Source organism: Peromyscus maniculatus, chromosome 5 (genome assembly GCF_049852395.1).
Source record: "Peromyscus maniculatus bairdii isolate BWxNUB_F1_BW_parent chromosome 5, HU_Pman_BW_mat_3.1, whole genome shotgun sequence".
Taxonomy (NCBI): Eukaryota; Metazoa; Chordata; class Mammalia; order Rodentia; family Cricetidae; genus Peromyscus; species Peromyscus maniculatus.
The window spans coordinates 98,010,864-98,022,702 of NC_134856.1; the positions used below are offsets into that span (position 1 = coordinate 98,010,864).

Below are 11,839 nucleotides of genomic sequence, written 5' to 3' on the forward strand. Positions count from 1 at the left end.
GCAAGTATAAGGTTTTCACACTACAGGTGTGAGTTTAATGTTTTCGATCTGAAGTTGGTTGAGTTTGTGTACATAGAGCCCTTGGGCAGGCAGGGCTGGCATTAGTCATACCAACATCCCAAAACTGTATTATTTTGGAAGTCAAGGAAACAAAATCACCATTCACATTGGTAAAGAACAAAGGGAACAGTTCTATGATCTATATGAATATTTAGTTATAAACATAAGAATGTTTATAACTAATCAAGAGATATCATCACTGACTCAGGTGAAAATAAAATTAGCATGAAGTAGTTCTATTATGTGTAGACCTGGAAAATCAGAAGAAAGCAGACTGGGAGTCCTGGTTTTCTGTAAACCATTCACCAGTCCTGAGAAGTGTGTGGAAAAGGGTGTGTGGCTGGTATACAATGAGGCTACAACTCTAAAGACCAGAGACCTTCTGGGGGTTTTAAGCCCTGAACACCCAGCGGTTGTAATGCTACCCAAAGGAGCACATTTTAGTGAAACAATATGAGAATAGCTCTGGCAGTTTGGTGTTATTTCTTATTAGTATAATACCTGTATACAAATAGCACATTTGCCAAGCAAAGAATTATTAGATCTCAGAACCAAGATAAGATAGAAAATTTCTTCATACAAACTATCTCCTGCAAGATGTATAAAATTGCCCTAATATCATCTTCTGGTAAGCCTCCCTCCATTATCCTCATCAACAGATAGAGAGCCGTGATGCTTCCACTTACAGCATAAATGCTTTCAACAATGTAAAAGCAATTTACACATTTTTACCACTTTGTGGCTCCCTAAAATAATACCCTATTAAGCTAGATTCTATGGACACTGAGCAGTGTCCAAATAGCCTTTCTAAGTCATTAGTCCTGAAAGGTATCTGAATATTGCAAAAGAGTTTTTGAAAGAATTAGAATTGTAATGAACAACTGCTAAGTCATAATCACTTTTATAACCGTCCATCGACAATTCATTTTTGTGGCACTTGATAGAAACCGTATGTATGCAAAATCCCTGGCTGCACCAAGCGTTACACAGACCCCAGCTCTCTCCGGAAACATGTGAAGACTGTGCATGGTCCTGAGGCTCATGTCACCAAGAAGCAACGTGGAGACATGCACCCCCGGCCTCCGCCCCCGAGAGATTCTGGTAGCCACTCACAGTCCAGGTCCCCCGGCCGGCCGACTCAGGGAGCCTTTGGTGAGCAGAAGGAGTTGAGCAACACTACCTCAAAGCGGGAAGAATGCCTCCAGGTGAAGACAGTCAAGGCTGAGAAGCCCATGGTATGTCATTCACTCTCCTGTTCTCCCAGAGCTGGCCAGGCTCATTGAGGAAAGTCCGACTGAGCATGTCTAGGGACAAAGCTGTCCCCTCTTCATTGTATCTGGCCACTCTGATTTGAGGGTCATGAGCCCAGTGATTGAGACTGCTCACTTGAAGTTAATCTGCTTAGAAAATAACTTTGCTTAGGCGTTTCTAAGATTCCTACCTGACTTTTTAAAACTGATCCAGACAGAGCTGTACCACTTGTGGCAGACAGACACGGCTGTCATCTCCTCAAAGTGGCTACTCTGTAGAAAAATCATTCCTTGAGCTTGTCTGCAAATACGTTTTCTGTCTTCCTTGCCCTGGTGACCCCAATGTGAATAAGCTGAAGTCCGTATTCTTTGGAGCTTGCTTACAGTTCAGTGGAATACAGAGATTGCAAAACAAATACAATTCAGACGATGGGGTTTAAACACAAGTCTGGGAAAAGCCTTCTAGAGAGGGAGAATTGCCCACGGGCTCTGGGGGCAGAGACCGTGAGGACAGAGTTCCGCACGCAGACCAGGGAGAGCTAGTGGGTCCTAGGAAGGGGAGGAAGAGGAGAGGCACCAGATGTGGGGTTTGCCAGAGCAAAAGGAGACGATGGCAAGGGTGGGATTCGCGGGTGACAATGTTATCAGCGCTGTTATTAAGTATTGCAGTAACGGTTGGGGACAGTGGAGATGGTCTGCATGTCCCCCGAAACCGTGATACCTCCCATTGCTAAGTAATTATTTATAGTCGTTTACCTTAAAATGACTTGATATGTAAATATTTATAAACAAATTAAATTATAAAAATTGCATTTGAAGAGATGAAGACTGAACCATATATTTACAGGTGAGAAAATTGAAGTTCCTCAAAGCTAGTCATGTGATCACATTCCCACAATAGCTGCTGTGTGTACATACACACATTTAAATACCAGATGCCTTTGTAGACATTTATTAATGAACACTGTTACATTTCTAATATTATTTCTTTTGAAGCATGTCTTTAATTTGGTCATCATGCTATAAATTAAATTCTTTCTTCTTTTTTCTTATTAATGCAACACCTCTTCTGTCTATTGCTCCCAAATGTCTTGTTCTCACTTCCTAAGGACAGTGGGTAATAAGGTGAGGGAATTTTGGCTTCTCTATTCTTTTTTTGTTTTCATTTTAACATGCAAGTTTTCTTCCCATTCCATCTTTCTTTAGTTCTTATGGCTTTGTGGTATCTTTGGTGACCATTACTCAGCTCTGTGCCTTCAAACATAGCATGTGAAAAATGTGGTTAGATGATGAAACTCATTGTTACTTTATCCTAGGTCTTCATAATAAATCACACTGAGCCAACCAAGCAGTTGTTCTCAAATTCTACTTAATTGCTGTTCTGACTAGCATAAATTCAAGTGTGGGACCAGAAATGTACTGTGTAGTTTGGAGAAGACCTAGATAAATTTGTCAGCAACTTAACCTCATGCAATTGTCTGAGTACATATCAGTAGTATCCATGCCTTTTTACATGTTCTGTGGAAGTGTGTGAGCATAGTCCTATATACAGATCCATGTACATATGTATTCTGCTTGTTCTGTCAAAGAATGAAAGTTACCCAAAGCTGTAAAAACTCCTAGTACCTCCAGGAGAGCTGGTATTTTAAGACTTTGCTGAGGCAAAATAATTGAGCAAGACTTTCTATACTCATGATCAGATTTACATATCTTCCTTAGCTCTACTTGGTTGCCCAGGGTGAAGTTACTGTATCATGTGGCACTTGCTAAGAAAGTATGTATATGTAATAAATAGAGCTAAAAGGATTCCCAGAGAGAGTTACCACTACAAGTACCTTATTAACAGAATTGTGCATCCCACCTGAGAATTACTGTTCGTAGCTCCAGTTTTTATAGGAACCCTGGAGAGGGTACTATAAGAGCACAGATTAGCCATCTTGAGGGTCTAAACATTGTGATTTGCAGTGGTCACTGAACTTCTCTGAACATTACTTTTCTTGTTCTTACAAAGATGTGACTTCATCAGTTGGTACCTTTGCAGCTGTACATAGATGGTTGTGCAGTGTGAGAACTACCCTGTGTGCTGTAGGTCTGTTCTCATGGTGCTTCCCAAACCCTGAGATGGTTAGGCTTTTTTTCTACTAGCCCAGAAGCCCTGGCCTGGAAGAAAGTAGTACTTCCTTTGATTGAGACTAGTCAGTAAGATTAAGTTTCGATTAGTTAGAAAATTCTCTTTCTGTGTCTGCTTGGTTAGGATTTGGAGAACACACTGAGAGAGGAACAGTGAAATCATGATTCAAACTCAGGGCCACTATCCATTGCAGCCTTTCTTCCCTTCTGAGTGTGACAGAAGCAATGTGATTGATGTTTTACCTGTCATAGCTGCCTTGACCCATACCCTGGTTGAAGGTCTGTACTGCCGGGAAAATATGGCAGGGAGGAAAAGATAGAATAATGTTGGAACCAGGTATGAAGAGCCTAGTGGGACCCTTGTTGGAAGGAGATTACGTGTTCCATGGAGCATCCCCTATATATGTGTTATAACTCAGCAAAAATGAACCCCAGTTGGAACAGTAGTTACTAAAGCCTCTGACCTTGTCTTTAACTTTACCAGGTCTTTATACTTAGGTGCTCTCAGGGATTTACGTTAATTTCCAATAGCAACCCTTAACAATTGATCCCATTAGATACATAAAAATGCTGCTGTGGTGAAAGGTTAAGAAATTTACCCAAAAATAATGTCCTGGAGATAGAATTGAAAATGAGGAAATATGTCTGCACAGTTGACATTTGAAACAGGATCCCATGGCTGATAACTCTGATCACACCACATCTAACATCTTCTACCATCCATCACCTCACCTTGTGCATCAGCCTGGTGGGCCATCATCATTTTGGCCCAAAGGCTACTTCATCCACCAGCACATAGCTTTTCTTCTCATTTAACCTGCTGATAACCTGCAGGTCCTGACTTGCATGCGCTGTCATTTTGGCTTTCTTTCCTTTACCTGTCCTGATGTCATGTTGTTCTTTTTTCCTTGACCCTGATAGACATCTCAGCCAAGCCCTGGTGGTCAGTCTTCATGCAGCAGCCAACAGTCCCCCATCAGCAACTATCCCAACAGTGGGCTCGAGCTTCCTCTGACTGATGGAGGTAGTGTAGCAGACCTCAGTGCCATCGATGAAACCCCAATCATGGACTCGACCATTTCCACGGCAACCACAGCCCTTGCTTTGCAAGCCAGGAGAAACCCGGCAGGGACCAAATGGATGGAGCACATCAAACTGGAAAGGCTAAAACAAGTGAATGGAATGTTTCCAAGACTGAACCCTATTCTACCCTCCAAAGCCCCTGCGGTGTCTCCTCTTATAGGAAATGGTAAGTTCCACCTGAGACCACATGTCTGTCCACTCGAGATATTTCCTTTCCTTTAAGTGTGGCCAGAACATGCCGAGATGACCTGGAGCCCTTGCTTTTATATTTGTTAGTTTCTCCACAGATCCTAATGTAGCTAGAGTTTTCCTGCCTTGCCCACAGTCGGGACAAATCTCTGTCACCCGCCAGTCCCACAGCCGCTCAGACCCAACCAAGCAAACACGGAGACTTATATTGCATACAAACTGTATGGCCGTGGCAGGCCTCCTGTTAACTGTTCCTATATCTTAAAGTAACGCATTTCTACAAATCTATACCTTGCCACGCGGCTCGTGGCTTACCAGCATCTTCACATGCTGCTTGTCCTGGCAGTGGCTGGCAGCGTCTCCTTCTGCCTTCCTGTACTTTTATTTCTCCTCTCTGTTAGTCCCGCCTATACTTCCTGCCTAGCCACGACCAATCAGGTTTTATTTATTGACCAATCAGAGCAACTTGACATACAGACCATCCCCCAGTACAGCCAAGTGCAGACCATCTCAGACACCTGCACTCAGGCCCATGGTCCTAATCATCCTCTATGCAAACCTGCTGGGTAACGCCACAAAGAACCCAAGAAGGGCTCCCACAAGACATACATTAACATCCCACAGCATCCTAAACTTTTGCTAGAACCTCTCTGTGTCAGTGTTGAACCATTTACATTGCTCTTCTGGACGGTCCATATTTTGGAAATAATAACAGAATACCGTTTGAATTCCAGCGGGACAAGAAAAACCTCAGCAATGGGTGCATTTGTGGTTAGTGCCCAACTCTAGTTTCCCAAATATAAAACCAAGAGAATTTTATCTGCTTGCCCAGTTCAAGGAAATAAAAACTAGTCTAATGCTTGGGGGAATGCTTGTCAGCACCTAACTTCAGGCATTTTTTTTTTTAAGACTTATTTATTTATTATTATTAGTGTTCTGTTTATATGCACACCAGAAGAGGGCACCAGATCTCATTAGAGATGGTTGTGAGCCACCATGTGGTTGCTGGGAATTGAACTGGGGACCTCTGGAAGAGCAGTCAGTGCTCTTAACCTCTGAGCCATCTCTCCAGCCCAACTGAAGGCATTCTTAACTTAACATCTCTCTTTCTCTCCTCCCTCTGTGCCTTCCTCCAGGCACACAGTCCAATAACAACTATAGTTCGGGTGGGCCCGGGACCCTTCTCCCGAGCAGAAGTGACCTGTCTGGCGTAGACTTCACCGTGCTGAACACACTCAACAGGAGGGACAGCAGCACCAGCACCATCAGCTCTGCCTACCTGAGCAGCCGCAGATCCTCGGGCATCTCCCCCTGCTTTTCCAGCCGCAGGTCCAGCGAGGCATCACAGGCTGAAGGGAGACCCCAGAACGTGAGCGTGGCTGACTCCTACGACCCTATCTCCACAGATGCCTCACGGAGGTCCAGTGAGGCCAGCCAGGGTGATGGGCTGCCCAGTCTGCTCAGCCTCACGCCCGTACAGCAGTACCGCCTCAAGGCCAAGTACGCCGCTGCCACCGGTGGTCCACCACCTACACCCCTGCCCCACATGGAAAGGCTGAGCCTGAAGACCAGGATGGCCTTGCTGGGGGAGGGCAGGGACTCAGGGGTGACCCTACCTCCAGTTCATCCTCCTCGGAGGTGCAGTGATGGAGGAGGCCACACATATAGCCGGCGTCAGCTGCTGCCTCATGATGCACTAGCAAACAGTGTAAGGAGAGCCAGTGACCCTGTAAGGACAGTCTCCGAGAACATGTCACTTCCCAGGGTTCAACGCTTCAGCAGCCTCAACAACTTCAATCCTCCAAGTTTGCCTCCATCCGTGGAAAAGCGTAGCTTAGTGCTACAAAATTATACCCGGCCAGAGAGCAACCAGCAGCCCCGATACTTCTCAGCATCCCCTTGTCCTCCCAGCATCACAGAGAATGTTGCCCTGGAGGCCCTGACCATGGATGCTGATGCCAACTTGAATGATGAAGATTTCCTGCCAGATGACGTGGTACAGTATTTAAATTCCCAGAACCAAACAGGGTATGGACAGCAATTGCAGAGTGGCATCTCTGAAGACAGCAAAATAGCCCATGGACCAGAGGACTTGGACATACCAGGGCTGCCAGACAGTCATGTCGGTCAGCAGTACCCGGCTCTGGAGCAGCCCTGCTCTGAGGGCAGCAAAACTGATTTGCCCATCCAGTGGAACGAGGTCAGTTCTGGAAGCTCTGACCTGTCATCCTCCAAGCTGAAATGTGGTCAGCGCCCTACCGCACAGCAGGCTCGAGCCTTTGGGTTATACAACAATATGGTAGTACACCCACAGAATCCATGGAAGGTTGGGACTGGCCCAGCAGGGGGATATCAGACCCTCGGGGAGAATGGCAGTACCTACAATGGCCCAGAGCACTTTGTAATCCATGGTGGGGATGGACCTGGCCCAAATGGAAACGCTTTCCATGAACAACCCTATAAGACCCAGCAGTATGGGAACCAGCTCAACAGGCAGCCACTGGCTTCCAGTGCACTAGACAATGCCTGTGGTGCTGGGATTCAAGGGTCTAAGCTGAAAGGCAACACCTTGCAAGAGAATGGAGGTTTGCTAGATTTTGGGCTGTCCACGGCACCGAATGAGTTAGCTAGCAACACAGTGAATGGCATACAGACGCAAGATCAAACGGGACAGGGGTACATTGCTCATCAGCTACTCAGCAGCGGCAGCATGCAACACCAGGGGGCCAGCCGCCCTGGTCAGCAGATCCTAGGGCCGGTCGGTGCTACCTCACATATCAGCATCTATCAAGGGACAGAGAGCTGCCTGCCAGGGACTCAGGACAACAGCAACCAGCCATCGAGCATGGCAGTGGTCAGGGGCTACCAGCCCTGTGCCAGCTATGGGGCCGGCAGGCGCCAGGCAATGCCAAGGGGCAGCCTCCCTCCGCAGCAAGGACCGCTCAGCGATGTGAGTCAGGCGAGCAGGGTGAACAGCATCAAGATGGAGGCCCAAGGGCAGCCGCAGCAGCTCTGCTCCAATGTGCAGAATTACTCTGGTCAGTTCTATGACCAAACCGTGGGCTTCAGTCAGCAAGACAGGAAAGCTGGCTCGTTTTCCCTTTCAGATGCCAACTGCCTGCTCCAGGGGACGGGCGCTGAAAACTCCGAGTTACTTTCCCCAGGTGCTAACCAGGTGACAAGCACAGTTGACAGCTTTGAGAGTCATGACCTAGAAGGCGTGCAGATTGATTTTGATGCCATCATAGACGATGGGGACCATGCCAGCCTGATGTCAGGGGCCTTGAGCCCAAGTATCATTCAGAACCTTCCCCACAGCTCCTCCCGTCTCACCACACCACGGGCGTCCCTCCCCTTCCCCTCCCTGTCCCTGAGTACCACCAACATGGCTATCGGGGACATGAGTTCTTTGCTGACCTCCCTTGCAGAAGAAAGCAAGTTCCTTGCAGTTATGCAGTAGGCAAGGAGGACCACAAGTAGAGGTAAAACTTTAGGACTTGAAAGATTGAATTGACTGTTTGGACCTTTTTTTTTTTTTTCTAAGTTCTGTATGTATTTTAGCAATCTCATCTCACCTGACTGGGATGTGTCTCAAGTATATTCCTTTTATGGAAAAGGACTCTGAAAAACCCTAAGGTATTCTAGGGGAGAAACTGTCTTCCATTTCAGTTTTGAATCAGTATTGTGACATTCAAATCACCCTCTTTTTTTAACCTGTAAGCCTGCCTCTTTTGAGTGAACCAGTGTAAATGTGTGGTGTGCATGTTCTTTCTTTTAGAAGAGAAGTCGTGACGTTAAAAGATTTGGCCTGCTTCTCTGCTATCCCAGGAACTAGGAATGGATGTGCTTGTGACCAACGGGTTCCAGGTCCACCTTTTTAAAATTTCCCTTCACAATACTCAGTGACTTGTGCGCGGGTGTGTGTGTGTGTGTGTGTGTGTGTGTGTGTGTGTGTGTGTGTGTGTGTGTGAAGTTCTGACACTGAGTACAAGGATCGAATGAGTGGTGGGTTTGAAGATTGTTTGTGGGTGCTCTATGGTTGGTATAAACAGCAGGTTTTTGATGTGTCCCCTCCTTGATTCAATTCAGGGCATACTTTTAACAGCTGCACAAAAGTGGAAATCTGGGGATCCTCCAAATGAAATCATTGTATTTCATTCCGATTTTTAGGGGGTTAAATTCTTCTGTAAGTATGCATTCCGTGCATATGTCTGTGTGGTCAGTTCTCAGTCACCTTCTTTGCATCCCCTCGACCTTTATAAACATTCAGCGATATTTAGCACTGCCTGCCATGAGAGAGTGGACAGGTGATGGATGTTCAGACAGTCACTCCTTTAGCTCTTTGTAAGAAGTTAGACCAATTATAGATTGAAACAATTGGGTAGAGTTAGTTTGAGACCTGTTTTGTGGATTTGCTATAATGGATTATTGGTCCCATCTCTTTCCTTATTGTCATAGATAACTGAGAATTGATTATATGTAGCTCTAAGTAGGTTTTTAAGCAACCCACTACTGGATGTATCATTACCATTTATTAATTTCACTATCACAAGGGAATATGTCTATTCTAAGTGCCCTATTTTAAGAGACGCGTAAAACTTAGTTGTAAAAGGCAAAATTCACATACATTGACATTGGAAATAAATTGCTTTAATCATTTTTAGCATTGGAGAGCATGAAAGACGATGTTTAGTAGCCATGTGGATTCCAAATACCTTTAGTCCTTAACGTGGACTAGTCCTTTTGCTTTGGATTAAGACTTTAAAGATGTACACAGTGCATCCACTCCTCACTTGTAGCTGACACACAAAGTCATACTATGTGTGCACAGAGTACGTGGATTGTCCAGCATATTACTTTAAAACTATGTAAATGATTAAAATAAAATGTTAACCCATCAGCCCCTGACACTGTATTTCTGCCAAGTGATTCTTGACACGGTTGTGTGGCTTTTCCTCTTAAGTCCTGCCATTACAATTCGGAGTAGAAAGAAAGCCAGGTGTTAGGTGATTGGAAGAACGTAATGACCAGTCAATTTCACTTGTCTATTCTCTCTCATTGGAGCACAGATTTCAACAGGGAGGGAACTTTGCCATTTAGGACTTCCTGGCTAAGCTAGCCAGTTTGCTTTCTGTTAGATGTCCCCAGGACCAGTAGAGGAACTTGTAAGTTCTCCATGGCCTGCAGCCCTCTCCGAGGGGGCTTCTTATAAATCAAAAGAGACCATAAGCAAGAAGGAACTGCTGGTCTGGGTTCAGGAGTGTAAAGCAAGGCCTCTCTGGTCCTCTGACAGGTCACTTTCTCATCACAGAATCACTGCCGGAGTTCCTGAATTTCACTTGTCAAAACTTTCTGGTCTGGTCTTACCTGGCTTGCCTTATCATTTGGCCCAATCCCTTTATTACTTTTAATTTCAAAAAAAGGGGGCTCAGGATTGTCCTCTTTCCTCAGCAAGGAGAGTGAGCCTGGCTCCTGGTCACACCCCGGCCTCCTCCAGCAGAGCCCTTTCTAGGTGTAATCCTTGCAAGTGACCTTGAGGTCTCAAGTGTCCTGATTTTCCACATTGACCGCCCCTCCTAGAGGGAGAGGCAGTGCAGAGAACAAGCGCTGGCGGGTGCCACCTTACCTTCTGATTCGCCTCTTTCATTTCTTCTTTCTTTAATTGTTCGTTTACATCCTTGTTTTCTGAGCATTGCCTTTAGATTTGTGGAACCAATGTTTCCACTCAATATCTGACTTTTTCAATATGAAAATTTCAGAAGGATACAGGTTAAAAAAAAAAAATGGATGGTGGAAAGTATTCTGTCCCAAGATTTCAATGATCTGTCATGATAGTCCCAGTGCAAGAAAGGTCATTTGGTCACTAAAACTATCCCATGGGACATGAGATCTCTGCAGGCATGGCTTTTTCTGCTCTGTGGCTGTGGCATTCAGGAGAGACAGCTTTTATGGTCGCGCCACTTTTGCTTTTTAGTGACAGGCCAGGCTCCTCCACGGTACTCTTGTTTAGTGTCTGTGTTAGGTGGTTTTGGTTTTCATGTCTTCTTCTAAAGAAGTAAAGAACTCACTTCCCTGCTTCTCACATGTCGGCTTGTCCTGAGCCGTGGGTTTTGATTCTTGCAATGTATGTGCCTTATTTTCCGTTTCTCTTGTCGATGAGAAGGACCCATTGTTTTGTCCGGTCAGCATTCCAAGGCTGCACGTCCAGACAGTGTTATCAAGAAGCGAGCCCAGGGTTGGAGCGGTCTGAGCTGTCGTGTGACTGATTTCCTGTGTCATTTGAAGCTGATAGGAGGATGTTCTCCTCTGACAAGTTACCCTTGTATATCCTGCAAATGTGTAAGATAAACTATGTTCTTTTTCTCCACCTTTTTTTAGATTTTTAAAGAAGAAAATGTGTAATCCTTTTTAAAGAACAACACATGTAAATACATTCAAGTATTGTAGGTGTAGAGTTGGTCTGTGATGGCCATGGGCCTTCCTCGGAAAAGCCTGTGGCTGCGCAGTGCCCATAGGCCGCAGGAATGGTAGCCCAGACACGTGAACTCTGCCTTGGCTTTCAGAACCACTTAGTCCTTTTGTAACAAAGAAAAAAAATAAACAAAAATAAATAAATAAAAATGTTTCTTACAGTGTCAATAAAAAAAACTTTGTACTGAAATGTTTTACTGGATTCTTTTTGTTTTCTTCCAATTAATCCCTATAAGAATAAAAGAATATTTTCTCTGGAAAACTTCCCTGTCTACAGTTGAGTCCAGACTGGACATACAAATTATATTAGTTAGAGTTCTCTAGAGTAAGAGATCTTATACAATGTATATATGTATGCATGTAAACTTATATATACCTGTGTGGGAGGGGGAGGGGGAGGGAGAGGGAGAGGGAGAGGAGAGAGAGAGAGAGAGAGAGAGAGAGAGAGAGAGAGAGAGAGAGAGAGATTAGAATGACTTACAGGCTGTGGTCTAGTTAATCCAACAATGGCTGCCTAGGAACAGAAAGGTAAAGAACCCAGTTCAGTCCATGAAGCTAGATGTCTCAGCTGGTCTTCAGTATACTCCAGAATCCCAAAGAAGTAGGCTCTAATGTCAGCGAAGAAACTGTCTTGCTAGCAAGAGCAAGGGCTGGCA

General features: G+C 45.1%; 1 protein-coding gene across 2 annotated transcripts in view; it reads left to right on the forward strand.

The window, feature by feature from the left end:
• The window catches only part of Gli3 (GLI family zinc finger 3), a 265,800-nt gene extending 254,427 nt beyond the window's left edge, over positions 1-11,373 (forward strand). For both annotated transcript variants that reach the window (XM_076572945.1, XM_015998713.3), the window contains 3 exons: positions 1,005-1,295; positions 4,362-4,689; positions 5,849-11,373. In XM_076572945.1, the coding sequence (XP_076429060.1) occupies positions 1,005-1,295; positions 4,362-4,689; positions 5,849-8,172 (2,943 nt within the window). In that variant the 3' untranslated portion in view covers positions 8,173-11,373. The remainder of the gene's footprint in view (positions 1-1,004; positions 1,296-4,361; positions 4,690-5,848) is intronic.
• Positions 11,374-11,839: the final 466 nt, after the last annotated feature.